This window comes from Acomys minous, assembly GCF_964271855.1.
Source record: "Acomys minous genome assembly, chromosome: 13".
Taxonomy (NCBI): Eukaryota; Metazoa; Chordata; class Mammalia; order Rodentia; family Muridae; genus Acomys; species Acomys minous.
This window is the reverse complement of record NC_140495.1, coordinates 102,529,174-102,547,763: the sequence shown is the minus strand read 5'-3', so window position 1 is coordinate 102,547,763 and position 18,590 is coordinate 102,529,174. Positions and strand designations below refer to the sequence as shown.

The window sequence follows — 18,590 nt, the reverse complement described above, 5'->3', positions numbered from 1 at the left end:
AGGAGGATAAACAGGACACCTTACGGATGAATAAACCAAGCTGCAGACTCACCAGCAACCGTGTAAAGAGCAGTGGTAGCCAAGAGGATGAAGACCGCCAGGTTGATGTCTAATCCTAAGGCCAATTGGATGAATATGGCTCCAGAAAATATGCTTGACTAAAAAAAGCAACAGTCGGGATAAGAAAGAGACGTTATCTCAGACATCTGCTTTTTTGTGCTCCAACAACTACGTGTCCTTTCCTGATAGCCCTGTGTTATTCCTTTGAGATGGCACTCAGATGTCCTACAACAATATCCAGGCAAACCATCAACCCACTGTCCCTCTCTCCTCTGTACACTGAGGAGGTGCTCAGACAAGACATGGACATACTCAATTAAGACACAGATGTCAATAAGCCTTTCTGTATTTTGAGGCTTTGAGGGGCTCAGTAGTTGCTTATAGAAAGTCTCTTGAGCAGAGGTCTTCAAAGAAGATGTTCCTAACACTGGCATGCTATCAGTGAAAACTTTAGGACTGTAAGATGTTGGGGGTCTCCTTCAGAACAATCACTAGGGAGAATTTATTTCTCTGCTATGGAAATATTTTAACGTCAAGGATGTGTTTGATCCTAGACTCCTTGAAAGAATTCACAGCTACACTTCTATACTGTTCCTCAACTGCCCACGATGCAGGTGTTGCTCTTATGATCATTTTGAAGCCAAGGAAACTGAGGCTCACAATATTTTGCATATGTCATATAGACAGACAGTCACCAGCTGTGGTTTTGAACCCGTGTGATGCTCCTTCAAACCCCAAACTATTAGACACTTTGCTACAGTGTTGTTGCGATATTTAAGACAGTGCTGTTTTGAACCTTTAGGAATTACTACATTAAATAGAGTAACAATATCAAACCAACAAGAAAAAGATAATAATCATAGGAGAGAAAAATACAAGACATGGGAACAAATTGACTTCAGTACTAATAATGATAGAAAGATCTGGAAAGGAGAGAGAGATGGTGACCTTTATGTAGGATCTGGGATTTAGACAGTCTCACCTTGCCAACATATATTAGCTGGGAAGCAAAGAACCAAATTTGAAGGTATAGATAAGGCTAGTGAAAATTCCCTCTAACTTGTGACTGAGGGTGCACCATCTTCAGTTCTGAACAAAGTCAGAATAGCCTAAATAAATTCTCAAATCAAATCACCAAACTCACTTTGACAATAGGGCTCTCAGTGAGGAAAAGGGATAAATTGTAAATAAAATAATCAACACTGCATTTAACCATGCACAGCAGTCTTGTATATAGAAGAGAAACTTGCAAGAAATCTTGAATTGGGGTTTCTTTTAATGATGTTGTTGAGGTAATTATAAAAACATTTTGATGTATTATAAAAATGGCTTAGCAATGGCAAACAAATGATGGCTTAGATTGCCAGGCTTCTCAGTTACAAACAGAAGAAATAAACACACAAATATGAAGCTGGTGAAAGCAAAACACTCTTCAGAAATTTACTGTCATTAAGAGTATTAGTGTGACTCCCGGGTTAGAATGCCGGTGACATGCTTCCTCTATATGATTAAAAAAGAAGAAGAAGAAGAAGAAGAAGAAGAAGAAGAAGAAGAAGAAGAAGAAGAAGAAGAAGAAGAAGAAGAAGAAGAAGAAGAAGAAGAAGAAGAAGAAGAAGAGGAGTCAGGATAAAAAAACAACAGACTCAAGGCTGGAGAGATGGCTCAGTGGTTAAAAGCACTGGCTGCTCTTCCAAAGGTCCTGAGTTCAATTCCCAGCAACCACATGGTGGCTCACAACCATCTATAATCTCTAATGAGATTTGGTGCCCTCTTCTGATGTGCAGGCATACATGCAGACAGAACACTGTATACGTAATAAATAAATACATCTAAGACAAAACAACAACAACAAACCAAAGTGTTCCCAAACAGGACAGTAAAGGAAAAAGGGGGAAAAAAAAGAACAAACAGAAAGAGGGAGTGGTAGGATAGTGGAAAACAGAGAATCAAGCCACACAGAGTTTACTTCTCCCCAGGAGGGGAAGGAGGAGCAAAACCCAAATCCAAAAGGTAAGGGAAGCCTCAGTCCGGGTGGGGGGATGGGGGAGTGGGAGGAAGCGGGGAAGGGGTGGGGGGCTGTAGAAGATGGCGCTAGTGCCCTCAGGGCAAGCCCCAGCTCTCATGACTACTCCTGTGGTAGGATGTGTCAATGTAGAGCAGAATTCCTCTGTCACTTCTCATGACTAAAAGGAGTGTGGCCATGTGCTACCTGCAGAGGGAGCCTATTGTTCAATATTGAGCAACCCTCAAGGCCTGAGAACAGGGAAGAGCAATCGATCAGAGAGCATCGATTCAACCTGCCTCAGTCCCAGATTCAGAAGTGGGATCCCACACCATGGGACACAGCTGTGAAGAGCAAGCGGGCCTGCCTCCGACACGCCCCGAACCGGAAGCAGCGAGAGACTCGGCTGAGGCAGTGGTATGAACCAAGAGCGCCACATTCCTGGTTACCAGATGCAGATCATCAGCTGATTATAACTTTGGAATCTGATAACACTGCTATCAGCTAAGGTCGCCCTCTGGAGCCGCCTAGTTCCCATGAGTCTCACTTCTGAGGAAACTGAGAAACATAGCACAAATGTAAGTTGTTTCCTGGCAGAAGGCCTCCACGTTCGGTGTCTGTGTCCGAGAATCCCACTGCACTGTCTCCACAAGGCGAACTTAAAATTTCATTCAAAACAGACCACCAGTAGGTACATGGAAACATTCAGATTGAAAACTCATGTTACCTAAACCTTGTAAGCTGGCTTGGTTGTAATAAAGACTTAGCTCAGCAGAAACGCTGCAGTAAAGGAAAGGCTCTCTCAGGAGCACTGGGATACCTGTCTGGTCTGGAAGCTTGGTGCGATTGTATCTTTAGACACAAATACACATGAGCAAATTGATGACTTTTCCCATATTTTCTACCCTTGATGCTGAAACCTCAAATTCTTTTTTCCACATTTCAGTTGTTTCCAAGGCATATAACTTTTTTTAATCTTTTAATATTTTCAAATTAAAAAAATATTTCTCAACATTTAATTATTATGGTATCTATTTTAAAGAGGTCATTTTAAACAAAATAAAATGCATTTTTTAAAAAAAGTCAGTGTGATAGTATAAAGCACTTCCTTTCTGGTTCATGTGGGTTGTTATTAGAAATATTAACCTGGACTGGCTCTGAGAAAGAATGAAAAGGTGACAGTGAAGAAAACAAAGATCAAAATGGCTGCAGAATGGCCAAAGAGAATGTGAAGAGGAGGAGGAGGAGGAGGAGGAGGAGGAGGAAGAAGAAGAAGAAGAAGAAGAAGGGGAGGAGGACTGTGTCGACTGTGTGTGCTCTAGATTCTTATTTATAAGGCACAAAGGAGCAATTTTCAATATTTCGTAAATATTCAGTTGGCCCAGAAAGATTCCAGAATGAGCAATCTTTCTGCAGCACAGCTACTTCAGTGGCTCTGCAGACTTTGTGACGGCTCTGAGTTCTGTCAGCTTCCCACAACCCAGACTCAGTCCCTGCTCACCGCCAAAGACTGATGAACCGCATGCTCCCCTTGGTTTTCTGTTAGTCAGCCATGCTCGCCTTCATGAGCATTTTTTTTTTCAGTTCCAAACTGAACTCATTTCTACTGACATTAAAATAGATTTGGTACCTAGTCAGCAGATTGTCGTTGCTTTTAATCTCTTTTATAATTTTTGATTCACATTGTACAGGTGAAAGAGGAGGACATGAGATGGGTCCTTTCTATTTTTGAGTAGCTGTTATTTGAAGAAAAGGTTTAATGTATGTTTTTAAGTAAAAAAAAATATATCTTAAATATAATACCTAATGTTCTATTTATATACTTAATATTTAATTATTGTAAATATAGTTTAATATAGTCAATATAATTAAATATTTAATATGTGACATATCATAATTATATACACACCTCCAATTCTTATATTCTTAATGAGAGAGAAGATTTGCACTCTGAACCCTTGATGGTCTGCACCTCTGTGGATACAACATCTCTGAAACTCTCCTGTATCTCACTGATGCTTTATAGAAGGTTAAGGCCCCAGGCTGTTGCAAAAGCACACAGCCCATCTTGCGATCTCCTCACTCCAATCCTATCAACAGTGTATGACCTGTCCAGCAGGTAATATGTCAGGAGGATGTGTACTCACGGAGATTCTGACAGCCAACATGATGAAGAGGGAGAGGACAGAAAAGTAGATCTGGAGTCTCTTCCCACCAAACCGCTTCCTGAGATATTCTGGCATGGTCATCACCTGCAGAGACAGACATCAACAGGGATTCACCGCCGAGCCTGCATCTGCTAAACAGCCATGGACAGGAAGGTACTGTGCAGGGCGTGTTGGGAATAACCAGGTGGGAAAGGTGGTAGAATCGCAAGGCTGGAATGATCTTGGGGACTTGAGGCAGATCAATTCAGGATTCCTTCCCAACAGTTACTAGATATTATAATTTTTGGAAAATACTTTTTAAAAATCTCCTTTTATCTGTGACTTTCTCTCTCTCTCTCTCTCTCTCTCTCTCTCTCTCTCTCTCTCTCTCTCTCTCTCTCTCTCTCTCTCATCACAACGTAGCCCAGGGTGGTCTTGAACTTAAAATTTCCTGCTTCCATTTTCTGAAAGCTGGAGTTTTAGGTATATATCACCATGCTCATCTGCAGGTGGGTTTAAATGCACGTAGATATTAAGCACCTGCAACACTAAATGCCATACAGATAAAGAAAAAACAATCTGTGTTATTTCTGCTAGTTGTGTATTTAAAAGCAATATTTCATGTAAGCAAAGAACTGCAAATATGGGTAAACAAATTGTTGATTGAATGGATTACAAATATTTATCTCTGTAAATATTCACATAATTATCTTTTTAAGATTTATTTGTTTTTATTTTATGTGCGTTGGCGTTTTGGCTGCATGCATGTCTGTGTGAGGGTGGCAGATGCCCTGGAACCGAAGTTATGGACAGTGGTGAGCTGCCGTGTAGTCTCTGGGAATTGAACCCGGGTCCTCTAAAAGAGCAGCCAGTGCTCTTAACCTCTGCGCTCGCTCGCTCTCTCTCTCTCTCTCTCTCTCTCTCTCCGATTATCTTTTTTTTTTTAAAGACAAGAACTGCATGAAATGCCTACCTGAAGAAATACCTATGGCTTTTATTATTGAATCTTGAGATAAAATATATCATCTTGTATCACCACAATGGCATGGGATGAAGACAAAACTCTCTTGTCAAAAGGAAAACAGGACAGACAAATAAGCAAGACGTGTAAGCCCAGCATGGAAAGAATGAGGAAATGGTGGTATCACCGCTGACGGCGGTAAAGATTTGCGTGGATAACGCCGAGTCGTGTGCTGCTGCCCATGCAAATAAAAAGAAGATCATCACTGCAGAAACCCTTGAAGCCAACTCTCCAGGAGCAAAGACTCAGTGTTTGCATTCCTTTGTGACACACCACCAAGCACGGACCTACAGTCTTCCAACCCTCTCTTCTGCAGCCACCACACTTGTTTGGACCCGGGTGGCCTTGCGTATACTGTCACTTTTTTCCTCCATTCTGGTCTCTCTAGGGTACTCCTAGACCAGCCACTGCTACCGTCCTCATGTCCATCCCTTGCGACCCTCCACCGCACACGGAACGAATCCAGCGCACTCATGGTTCTCTGGTGCCCTCCTTAGACATCCTCCCAGACTATTTCCCTTCCCTTGGGATTCGTTGACATCTATGGCTGGAGCCGGGGTACCCGCTAGTTCTGCCCCTGCTGCCCCCCCCCATGAGGCCCCTTGCCTTTCTTGCTTGACTTTCACCCCTACCACCCACTTCACTGATCTGGAACTGTCTAGGATCTGAATTCAGGGGTCTAACCAAAATGAAAGCTCTGGGCCCTGTTAGAGTCTGAAACCTGAAATCCAGCCAGAGTGGTCCCAAGACTGGAAACCCAAGCATCATTCGGATGGTCAGTAACCTGTCATATCAGTGTAACTAAAAAAAATCAAATACCCACCCAACAAAAGCGAGACTATATATCCATACCAAGAAATACTTGGCGTAACTCCAGATGCCTAAATCCCAGTGCAAAAACAAACAAGCAAAAAACCACAAACATAAACAACCAAGACAATATTCCAGGAGCCAGAGCCACTATTGTACCAGGAATGAATTATATCTTGTTGAGTCATTGGCAAAGGGGGCCCCTGTGTTAGCCCCCTAATACCACAGGCCATTGGTTATTTTCCACAACCTGATGGTATGCCTGATTTCCGAAGACAACATTTATTTATGTCACTGAACAAAGAGAAGTCAAGCTGGTGACTAGCTAGAACCTTCACCCTTACTGATTAGCATCCATGGCACTGCAAAGTACTCTGCATGCTACTGGAGGAGAAAGGTAATCATCAAAATTACCTAGAGACAAGCCCTATGACCTACAGGAGCAACCAGCTTGCAAGGCATACTGGTGCAACAGTGGCAAAAAGGTTATGGGAGTAACCAACCACTTTGTGATCAAATTTAAGGCCACTCCATGAAATGGAATCCATAGCTGACAGTGCCTAAGGGTCTAAGAACATGACTAGGTAGGTTAACAGGCCTAGGGGAAAGCCTAAAAATATTATTCTGCTAAAGGATGGCGTATTGCTATACCCATAGATCAGTACCTCACCCAACTCACATTAGAGAAGATGTAAACCGATAAACTTTCCTCTTAGAGCTGCCTTCCTTGTGTACCAAAGTCCTAACTAGACACATATCCTACCAAATAAATGTACCAGAAATGAATTGTATCTTTTTATGTTATTGGCCAGTGGGGTCCCAAACCCCACTCCAAACATCACAGGCTATTGTCAATGCTACTAGTTACCTTCCACAAGCTAATGGTAAGATCTTATTGTACATGTTCCCACGTACTTATGTCATTAAAAAGAAAGAAAGTTGGTGCTCAACTAGAAGGTCACCCCTACTGAGTAGCATTTATTGTGCTTTTAAAAAAAATAGTAGAGAAAAAAATACCAATCTCACCCACCTACAAACCCTGTGAGCTGTAGTACCAATCTTTCTGCAAGATATACCCATTGATGCAATAACGGCAAAAATGCTGTGGGAGTAGCCAACCACTGTTGGATTAGATTTTAAATCTGTTCCAAGCTGGGCGTGGTGGCGCACACCTTTAATCCCAGCACTTGGGAGGCACAGGCAAGCAGATCTCTGTGAGTTCGAGGCCAGCCTGGTCTACAAAGCAAGTCCAGGATAGCCAAGGCTTCACAGAGAAACCTTATCTCAAAACAATTTTTTAAATAAATGAAATCTGTTCCAAGAGATTGGACCCACGCATGACACTGTTAATGATGCCAAGATGAGACAAGATAGATCATGAATCATAGGGGGAAACCTGCTACTATTAGTCTGCTGAACGAACAAAGTAAGAAAACATATTGTAATGGCGTATGCTATATCCATAGATCAGAATACCAGTCAACCATCATCACAGAAGTTTCTTTTTGCAGTAGATAGTAATTAGGACAGAGATTCAGAATTGATCCATGATTCTGTAGCACTGGGCACTAAATGGGAGGTCTTCATCACATCCTTCCCCTCAAAGCTCAGTGAGTGTGGTGGTTTGAATAAAAAATGGCCCTCTTAGGCTCGTGTATTTGAATGGTTAGTCACCAGGAGGTGGCACTATCTGAAAAGGATTAAAAGGATTAGAAGGTGTGGCCTTGTTGGAGTGTCACTGTAGGTGGCCTTTAAGGTATCAAAAGCTCATGTCAAGGCCAGAATCTCTGTCAGCCTACAAACCAGGGTTCAGCTGTTGACTACCTCTCCAGCACCCCATGTGCCTGCTTCCTGCCACCCAGGCTACCTGCCATGATGATAATGGACTAAAGCTCTGGAACTGTAAGCCAGGCTTCAGTGAAATGAGCTCCTTTGTAAGAATTGTCTTGGTCAGCCGGGCGTGGTGGTGCACGCCTTTAATCCCAGCACTCAGGAGGCAGAGGCAGGAGAATTGCTGTGAGTTCAAGGCCAGCCTGGTCTACAAAGTGAGTCCAGGACAGCCAAGGCTACACAGAGAAATCCTGTCTTGAAAACAAAAAAAAAAAAAGAAAGAAAACAGGAATTGCCTTGGTCATGGTGTCTCTTCACAGCAATGGAATACCAGCTAAGACAGTGATCTATGCGGATCTACACAGAAAGTGCGTAAGAGCCATAAATGGTGAACTAGGCTGAAGAAACAGCAGTTTCCAGCCAAACATAGCTAAGGGACATACGAACTCACAGAGACTGTGACAGTGTGTGCACGACCTGTATGAATTCAATCCAGATACCATCCGGCACAAAAAAAGCGAAGAGGGCACAAAGTCCCTCTGCTAATGAAGAAGTTATTTGTAGCAGACAACTGCTAAGAAAGAAAGAATCGGTTTTCTCTCATTGATATCACTGGGTATATCGCGCATGCTCAGAGGGAGCTGCACACACAAAATGCATTCCATGATTTTGTTTGTTTGGGTTTTGTTAGTGTTGTTTTGGTTTGTTTTAGTAGTTTTCTTTCTTTTTCTTTTTAAAGAGAGGAAAAAACCACGAAGGGTGTGTAGTAATGTAAAGAGGATCTGGGAGTGGCTAGGAGAGGGGAAAGAATAATATATTGTGTGAAAAAAATAATTAAAAAATAAATACATAGTGAAATGAATAAAACACATGAAAGTCTATGAATCCATCTGGGAAAAAAAGCTTTAATGTTCTGAGAGGATTTTTTCTACTTTTTTTTCCCCTCGATGGGAAATGTCAGCCTCCTTAAGTAAACCTGTTTCTCCATATTGAAATGTAAATGTTCATCTTACACTTGTATCACCACTTTGTCTTGACAGCAGATAAATTTTGGTATTTGCCTTTTGTTTCTAAGTCTATAGTCTCATAGCTAAGATTTCTCTGATTGTGAGATACGACTTCAGATTTGGACTTTTGAGGTGCTCCTAGAATGACCTCAGACTTTGGAACCATTTCCACAGCCTGAGAGTGTTTATACTATGAGGCAGGCACTCTCTTTGGAGACCAGGGACAGAACTGTATGACTTGGGTGATGTGTCTCCCAAAGGTCTCATGAGGCTCACATTTGGCATCCCACGTAGTGGTGTTGGGATTGGGCCATCTGTGCAGGGTGGGGCCGAGTGGGAAGACAGTTTGGCACCGGGAGCTCCAGCACCACAGGTGGATTATGCTGTTCTTACGGAGTGAAAGAGTTCTTTAGAGACTTGCGTCTATAAAGCAAGTGCACAGAGCACGCTTGACTCCTTCTCCGGCTCATCATTATATTTTCTATTTCTTCCCCATATTTTGATGCAAGGGCAGGAAAAGTGTTCCAGGAAATATCTGGTCTCACCTCCCTGACTGTGAGCTAGATAAACTTGTTTTCTTTAGAAAGTACTCTGTTTCTGACTTTTAGATAGGTACACAAAATTGACTAAAACACACTCTGAACACCCATTTCCAGAGTGAGTCATTGCGTTTCCTTTTAACACATTAGCACCTCTATAGTTTCCAGCTCCACTAAAGGCAGTTCCATAGCTCCAGACCGTCAGGCCTCACACCTCTGAGCTGTTCCTAATGCTGCCCACTGGGGCCAGATTTGCTACTTTGTGGGTTCTTCCCTTTCCCTCCCTTGATTTCCCTCCACCCCGCTTCACCCCTTAACAGTAGATAAGAGAGAAACAAGGATAGAGAGGAAAGAAAAAGAGACCCCTAAATAAAATCAGGGGTCAGAAAGGGGGCGACGTTATCATTAGACTGCTTCCTGCTGATGAGGGCATCGAGTTCCTTGGGGCAAGTTTGATCTTTGTTGTCAAGATATTGATTGAATTTCTTCTTGTTGTTGTTTATTCTTTGCACATAACTACCTAACAAACCACCACCAATAGCAACCAACCAACAGCCAACAAACAGCCTCCCCATCCAAACCTCTTGGGACCCTAGCATGTATATACCCTCCACAAAGTCCCCAGAATTCCAAACGGCACACACTATCGGCATTTGGCAAAAGCACACCCCCCACCAGAGAATAAGGTAAATCATAGTCAGCTGCTGCAAACCAGCCCCAGATCCTTACACCTTGGATCAAAAGAAAAGCACATCGTATAATCTTCCTGTGCTTCCTAGAGAAACCAAAATTCTCACTACAACTCACAACTCTCATTTGTCATGAATCCATGTCTCTGTCTCAGGAAGATCTCCCTCTTCCAATCAACTTCCTCCCCCAGGAGACTGTGATTTATTTTGTAATGTCTCTATTAAGTGGCCTCCCACTTAACCGAGTTCTTTCTCCTCTCCGTTGATTGAGTAGAAGTTCCTAAAAACAAATCTGGTCATGAACATTAGCTTCCTGGAAGTTGTACACTTCCCAGAGGCAGCGTGAGGATCTTTCAGAACTGAACCCCATCCCATGCAAACCCACCTCCATCTTCTGCCACTCTTCCTGCTCTCTATATTTTAACCAACCTACAGATAATCTCTCGTGGTGTTTAGCTTCTGAATGTTTTCTCTAGCACTCTTGGGCCTGACTTTTCCTGTCTACAGGACCGATGCCCCTTAGGATAATGCCAGGTCATTGTTGGTTCCTTCTCATGAACTCCCCTGAGAGCACATGGTGGTCCTCAATTCAGGTCCTACACCAGGTAAAGACAACCACAGTGGCCATTCCACAGAGCTGTACAGAGTCAGAGTCCTCACCCACTTGTGGCTACGTTCTGCACTGAATTTCCCAGGGAAAGAATGGAACTTTCACCACCTGCACATTTTTAGGGCTAGACCATGCAAAGAAGGTTGAGTATTGAGTTTCACTAGAAAGATGGTAGCGAAGAGAAGTGTACTGGAGATTCCTTCTGGAAGACCCACTTGTAGGTCTGCGAATACTCACCCCTGCCTTGATGTAGATGGGGACAAACACCCACCCAAGAAGCAGCACCAGAAACATGGCCTGTAAGAAACCAAGACGAGAATGTTAGAGTTGAGGAGGCATTGCTGGTGAGATGCAGGCCATAGAGTAGAAAAATAGCAAAAAAAAACAGAAACAAAAACCAGCCAAGTAACCAAGACAAACCAAAATAACCATTTTTATTAAATCTTGTCCCACTGAAACAGTTAAGATCTTTGGACAACTGTCCTTCGTTTCCTCCCTGTTTATGATTCAGAAGCCAACACTTTCTGAGACACAGGACGTGACCCAAGGCGTGAGGTGAAAAATGATCAGACAACATGGCAGAGTGGGGCATACTTGGGCCACTGGAAAAGCATAAAATGTTTATGACAAAGTGTTACCCTTGGATGGCAGGCCATGAGCATGATATTCTTGAATAGGTGGAGCAATCAGAAGGGCATCCCAAGCTATGTGGAGGTTCTTGGTGCTAATCATATCTCCCCAGAGAAAACATCAGCCAAGGCATAACCAGTTGTTAACTTGTGGTGCTTGTGGGTTCTTGACAGGTGTAACCATGTTGCCTCAGCAACCCAGTGAGCCAGTGACTCTAACCAGTCTTCCCTGTCATAGAGAGGTGGAAACCACACCTCGTGCAGATTAGGCAAGCACAGTGTCACAGTCTAAAGGAGGACAGCTGAACTGCAGCCTGAGAGTTGCACCCAAGAGGGCCACTGGAACGTGACTCTAGAGGCAAAGTTTACAGTGCTATCAGAACCAAACACTGGCCAAAGGGCACATCTGGAGGCCGGGTGTATATTGGAGGCTTTCCTGCTATCAACATAAAATTAAAAGAAATATGCATCAAGGGAAGAGCAAAGGTGTTTATGATGACTCTCAGTCATTCCTAAGTCCACTCGGGGATGGTCTGTCTAAACTTTGACCGTGGTCTGACTTTCTTCTGCATCAGTGTCTTCCCCTCACCAGCATGCACACACTACACATACAAACATTGTGCGGAAAAGATAAGCTCAAGTTCCTGTAGCATGTGCCAAGTCCCCTCCATTATCTGTGCGGGATTCCTCCCAAAGGATCCCTCAGGACACTATGAGTGATTTTCTCCTGGTGTTTTCTACACTACTGAGTTCGTTTGTTTCTTCTATCAGAACATAAATGTCTCAAAGATGGAAACCATTGATTTTGCATTTTATATAGTTGATTTCTAGAAATATAGGGTCTAGGAAGAAGAGAGGAAATTGAGAGTTCAGTCAATCAATGGAAAAGTGAGAGTGCGTGTTAGGTCATAGGAAATCCTTTGACGGCACTTACATTCCATGTCACCGCTACAACAGCGATTCCTGAAGCTGCTCCTGTCCCAGCCAAGGCCACAAAGTGGTTACTGCCGATGTTAGTGGCAAAGAGAGAGGCACCCATCTGAAATGGCAAGGGAAGAGAGTGTGGGTGGAGTTAAAAGAACCAAAGTAGAGCTACTGACAGCAGAGATGATGTTGTGTTTAAATCACTTCTTAGAACAGGAATCCACCAACTGCAGCTCCATGGTCTGAAATTGTGTGTGTGTGTGTGTGTGTGTGTGTGTGTGTGTGTGTGTGTGTGTGTGTGTGTGTGTTATTCTGGAGGAATTCTTTTGCTTTATTGCAAAAAAGACAAAACATCTGAGGCAGAAGAAAACCAGTGTGCATAAGGTATATCATTGTATTTCAGTGAAAAATACCCTCTGATGGCTTCCTTTTTAAAAATGCCTTGAGGGACTGGAAAGGTGGTTCAGTGGATAAAGTGGTCTGGACGTAAGGGTGAGGACCATTATTAAGAACCAGAAAACCTCAGAACCCAGTAAACCAGGCAGTTGTGTCAGCCACCTGTAATGTCAGAACTCAAGGCTAGAAAATGGGTCCTTCAGGGTCATGCTGGGTTTAGCTGGATGAGCTCCAGAGTCAGGGAAAGACATTGTGTGAATCAACGAAGTGGATAGTGATCCAGGAAAACATCGAATGTCAACTTTAGGCTTCCACATGAGGGTATACCCACATAGTTGCACAACTTAATATGCACACACACACACACACACACACACACACACAAACATGCATCCATGCACATACCAATACCACAGACATACACAACGCAAAACAATTACCTTGCATGCTGGATGTGGTAGCACATAAATGTAAACTTAACAAATGGAGGCTAAAGTAAGAGCCTCTGCCATACACTAAGACCCTAGTTCACAAAACCAAAAGGCACAACATGTTGCTCTGCCCAATACAGCAGTGCATGCCTATGATCCCACTATTAGACCAATGGAGCTAAGAAAACTCCTCTTTAGAACATATTTTTTTCCACTTGACTAGTCCTAAAGACTGCATTTGTCCACTGATAGCTTATTCTTATAGGCCCTGAATTCTTTTTATACTAATTTAACATCTGACCTCAGCAATCTCATGTCTGCTTAACTGATTAACTTTGTCTTGGTTTAGCTTTGGGGGGCGGGGGCGGGTGTATCTATCTAGAATTCATCCATTTCGTTTTAGACTTTACAGATTGCGGAATCCCTATGGTTCTTTTGAATCGCCTCAGTGTTTGTGGTAAGGCTTGCTTTGCATCCTTGTGTGTGTGATCTGTTTTGGAGGAACTACTGTTTGGGTGGACCGCTCCAGAGAGAGAGGATGGGGCCGCGAGCTACGGGACTGTCTAACTGTAGGATTTCCCTGTTTAGTTTTTCCAGTGACCTGTACACTGGTGAGGATGCATTGTTGCCTGGCAACAGGACAAATCTAACCCTCAATCAACACGCCAGACTCAAGGATGCTGCTTACGAATTTCGAATGGCGAAATTGTTTTAAAACCTCAAGAAGGATGATATTTGGGGCAAAGTGAAAATAAATGTAATTTCTTTTCCACAAACAGTTTTACTGGAAGACAACCGTGTTCCTTGGTTTAACATATTGTCCATGGGCAACTCTTGTGATGCAACGGCAGGATCGCGTTGTCGAAGATTAGACAGTCTTGCTTGCAATTTTGCCTCCTGGAAAAGCTTATTGAACACTGCCTTGGGGGTACTTTCATGTTTCTGCAAATATACTTTTAAATAAGCCTGTCCTTGGGCAACTGCCAGTCCCTCAAAAGATTTTCGTGACTTAAGCCAGTCTCAAGGACCTCACACTCCAGAACAAGGAAATCTCTCTCCTCTCCTCCCAGCCTAGGACATCCTTTCTGTGCCACTGTCTGCTTCTCCTAAGCCTCAGGTGCCAAGAGTGGTCTTCTGAGAAGCCATGGCTGAGTACCACACCTTGTTTGGCAAAATTGGGATCAAGGACCCTGCAGTGCTGTCTCTACTCCCACGCATTTAGTCCTTGGTGCATTGTTTCTTCTATTCAGCCTGTTGGGTAAAATTGAGCTGCTTTGCAATTTTGGGGCTGCCTACTACTCGCATGCTTGGGGAAGGGCAATGTCTGACTCCATGTCAAAAACAAAAGTCTATTTTGCACGTTCAGCAAGCCAGGTCATTTTCCAATCCCCATTTCCTTTCATCCTATGTGGATCAGTAAGGAGATTTTTGATTGAGTTATTTCTTGAGGACCCACTCCACACAGAACCCAACTCTAACACCTTCTGGGGGCAGAGAGGAAGATGCAGCCTCTTGCAATGGAATCCTAGCCAAAAATAGTTACACATTGAAACACAGGAAGGAAAATGCTCAAAAAGCAAGAGTTGAAGAGGATGGCCACAAATGCCATCACAGGGGCACAGCATGTTCTCCGAGACAGCATCCAACATAAGGGGTAACCAGGAACTGGCACACCTTTAGTCACAGGACTCAGGAGGCAGAGGCAGGCAGCCTTGCCTATAGAGCAAGTGTAACAGCCCTGGTTGCTGCACAGAGAAACCCTGTCTGGGAAAACCAGGGAAAACGTTAACCAGGAATAGCTGGCAGGACTAGACTGGCCGGGGTCTTATCTGGACTCATCCTGACAGAGGGCAGAGTTAGCTCACGGTTGGGAAGGAGAGAGGAGTGCATAGAACACGTAGGAAACCAAGGCCAATAATTCTTGGTGACACTACCGTGGAAATAACATGAGTGGAGTTCAGCTGAGGGCTCCTAAAGGCAAGGCCAAACCTCTCAATTGGTGACACTCCAAATTCTCTCTCATAAGCCACAAATAAGAACTCTGGGACTTCAGAAAGGAGCCACCAGCACATCATTAATTATTAATTTTCTCTTTGTAAACAGGGGAGAGAGAGGGAGGGAGAGAGAGAGAGAGGGAGGGAGGGGGAGAGAGAGAGAGAGAGAGAGAGAGAGGGAGGGAGGGAGGGAGAGAGAGAGAGAGAGAGAGAGAGAGAGAGAGAGAGAGAGAGAGAGAGAGAGAGAGAATGGATGGATGGATGGATGGATGGACGCATGGATAGATGGATGCATGGATGAATAAATTAGTTCATCTTCAGAAATCTCCAGCCCACTTACCGGCCACCAGGCCACATCCCGACCAGCCAGGAAGAAACCTCCAACAGTGCCTCTGTTGCTTTTCGCCATTGACTGAGGAGGAAAGAGAGACATCAGACAACAGCAGCTGGTGTGTCACAGCTCCAGACACATGGACAGGTGCTGGCAGCAGTGAGTTCTCCCTCAGAGACACACACTCTCTAGCGACTGTCGCAGGGATCATTTTCAGTAGAGTTAGAGCACTAGGAGGATTTTAAGAAGTCGCCCTCTCTGAAAAACAGCTGTTTCTTGTCACTTGTGGGAATGGTATCACCTGTGCTGTGCTGTGTGAGAATTTACAGCACAGAGTTCAGTCCTGAAAACAGATGAAGAGATCACAAATGATGCAAGAGGCCAGCCCACCAAGCTACAAGTTCAGACAATTAAAGAAAATGAGATACCATGTTTTTCTCCCTTTATTCCAGGTGCTAGAGATGCAAACAGAGCCAGCCTGCTGTTCGCAGTCCTCCCTGTAGTCAAAGAATAATTGTTCTACCTTAAAAATGAGCCCACTGGGCACCACCACACACCAGAAAGTGATTCAGATAGGAAGACAACGACACTAGCAAGAACCCATTAATGTCTCAGTCCCTCACGACACCCCTCTTCCGCCCTACGACACTGACCCCCAAGCCTGGTGCCCACCGAAAGCCCATATGGTTTCCACATACCCACAGCCCCACAGCGAGCACCACTATGAAGTAGATGACAATGACAGAGATGTCAGCAGCATTCTGAATGCGCTGTGACACTACAGGAGGCTCCTCAGTCGGAGCCATCGAGCTAGGACTTAGAGTGCTAGCCATGGCTTTGGTCGGTTCTGTTCCCTTCCTAAGCATCACTCTGTCTTTATGTAGGCACTGGGTTAATGATCAATCTTTGGGCAAAGGAAGCAAGACATCAGGCATGATCTTGGACACATTGACCTTACAGCTCTCCTGTGTGACCAAGCTTTGGGACCTTGGCCCTTCCGTTGTCAGTGATCTTGGTAGCGTGTAAGAGCGAGTGATAAAAGCCAGAAAAGGAGTGCAAATGGGCAAAGTGGTCATGGATGGAAAAGACAGCACCGTCAAAACTGCACAGGTTCAGCAGCAGACCAGGGAGAACATAAGGAAGTCACAGGAAGATGCAAAGAGATGACCGAAGGGAACAGAGGACGGACTGAGAAAGGGCTCCTTATAAAATGTAAATAATCTCTATGGCAAAAAAGTTACCTCTTGAAAATAAGGTTAATTCTTTATGTATTTCAAGGTTTCCAAAGCCCAGTGCTTCTCAGGAACTTATAATTTAAGTGAAAGTTATATGATAGTTCGAGAGCATGGTGTTGTGGGATTCTGATTAAAAAAAAAAAAAGGCTCTTTCGAGGAACAGCTTTTATTTATGCTAGCACATTGGGCAGGGCCCATGCTCAAAAGAACAAAATAAAAAGTACAACAGGGCGTTTTAAATGTGATTTTTTGCCACTTCATCTCCCATACATGATAATTTATCATTTCATAGATTATTTTAAAGCCACAAGGTGTGATTCTAAAAGTAGCCTGGATGTGGAGGAAGAGAGGGCTATTGGGTAATCTAGCAAGGTCTTGCACAGCGTTTTGGCTGAGACTGAGCTGTGCTGTGGAGGTGTGTCTCTGTCTAGTCAATTGCTGATTGCTAAATGGGCAGAGAACAAAGTACTAGCCAGAGCTTGGTATTGTTATTTCCATGGTCCATCACTGGTCTTGTAAATATTTGTCCTTCCTCACTTGCCTATTGGTTGTAATAAAGATGTGGTGGCCAATAGCTGGGCAGAAAGTGGAGGGCAGAACTTCTGACAGTGAGGAGGAGTCTGGGAGAAGAAGGCAAAGGAATAGACAGCCATGAGCAAAGAGGTAATAGAGCTAGCCACGTGGCAGGATGGAGTACCGAGATTAATTGGATTAAGCTGGATAGCTGGCTGGGAAGCTAAAAGGCTAAGCTTTAGAATATTAAAAAGCCTCTGTGTCATTATTTATACCGCTGGTGGGTCTGAAAGTCCCGCTGTACTAAGCGACATGGCAGCTTCTTTCGAGGTCTATGGAAAGGCACACTAAACAAGTGGTGAAGACTTACAGAAAAGATGTAGTCAAGCTTGCGGACATTGCTCAGTCAGTGTGGCTGCTTTCTGCTTTTCTTTTCCTTTGCTGGTCAGAAAGCCCCAGCACATTCCCTTCCTGGATGGTCAAAGAGCACTGTCCTGGCTACCAGGCTTTTGTTTTCATAGCATCACAGCATGAGCAGCTATTTTGTCTCTACCAAGGCCTCGTTAAGGCTAGACACAGACTTCTTGACCAAGGGAACTGTATGGGGAAGAATCCAAAATGTCCCTAATATTAAAAGCATGACATTTTTGAGGATATATATGCATATGTACAAATACATATATAATTTAATGTTTATCATATAACAGCATATATAAACATTAAATTTTATACACACACACACACACACACACACATTTATTTTATGGTTAGCCCAAGAAGAGCCATGTTTATTGAGCCTTCCCTTCCCTGTTTACATCAATTAGCCAATAGTGTCAGACTGTGAAGTCAAGCTCCAACCAATGGATTGAAATGCAGTCACCGCCTACATCAGAGGTGAACGTAAAAAACTATCTTGGCTAAGCACATCACTTGCCTGGTTTGAGTTCTGGAACACCCTATTTGCAAAATGAAATTGCCTTCTAAGTTGTTTTTGTTGTTTATTTGTTTGTCTTTTGGTTTTTTGTTTGTTTGTTTGCTTGCTTTGTGTCTTCTTTCATGTGTCACCGTGTCTCAAATATTTAGGAGTCATCTCAGATGTCAAATCTATCTAGAAGAGTCTTTAGACTTCTTCCCTCAAGAGAGGGATGTCCCACCTCCCATTGTGGTAGTCCCCTGGGTCTCCAGTGAGCCACACGTTTTCAGGTTCGTCAGTGATCCCAGCACAGAGAGAGTCTTGGCTCTACACTGGGCTGAGGATCAGGTAGGCAGTTTTAACCTCCTTCTTGTCTGTCGTTCGCGACTCTCCCAGCTCGCTCTCACTCCTACTGCAGCCTGCTTGCAGAAGCCTCTCCTCTTACCCTGCCTCGCTGCCTCTCAGAGCAGACCCCAGCGTTCTCCCTCGCCCCTTCCCACGACCCCATA

At 43.8% G+C, this 18,590-nt stretch overlaps 1 protein-coding gene across 1 annotated transcript in view; it reads right to left on the bottom strand.

Annotated features, from left to right (window-relative positions):
* The window catches only part of LOC311581111 (solute carrier family 5 member 4B-like), a 49,269-nt gene extending 33,014 nt beyond the window's left edge, over nucleotides 1-16,255 (bottom strand). The window contains exons 1-6 of the mRNA XM_084753134.1: nucleotides 16,119-16,255; nucleotides 15,430-15,501; nucleotides 12,279-12,383; nucleotides 10,953-11,012; nucleotides 4,210-4,314; nucleotides 53-158 (exon numbers count right to left, since the gene is read on the bottom strand). Of these exons, the coding sequence (XP_084609260.1) occupies nucleotides 53-158; nucleotides 4,210-4,314; nucleotides 10,953-11,012; nucleotides 12,279-12,383; nucleotides 15,430-15,501; nucleotides 16,119-16,253 (583 nt within the window). The 5' untranslated portion in view covers nucleotides 16,254-16,255. The remainder of the gene's footprint in view (nucleotides 1-52; nucleotides 159-4,209; nucleotides 4,315-10,952; nucleotides 11,013-12,278; nucleotides 12,384-15,429; nucleotides 15,502-16,118) is intronic.
* Nucleotides 16,256-18,590: the final 2,335 nt, after the last annotated feature.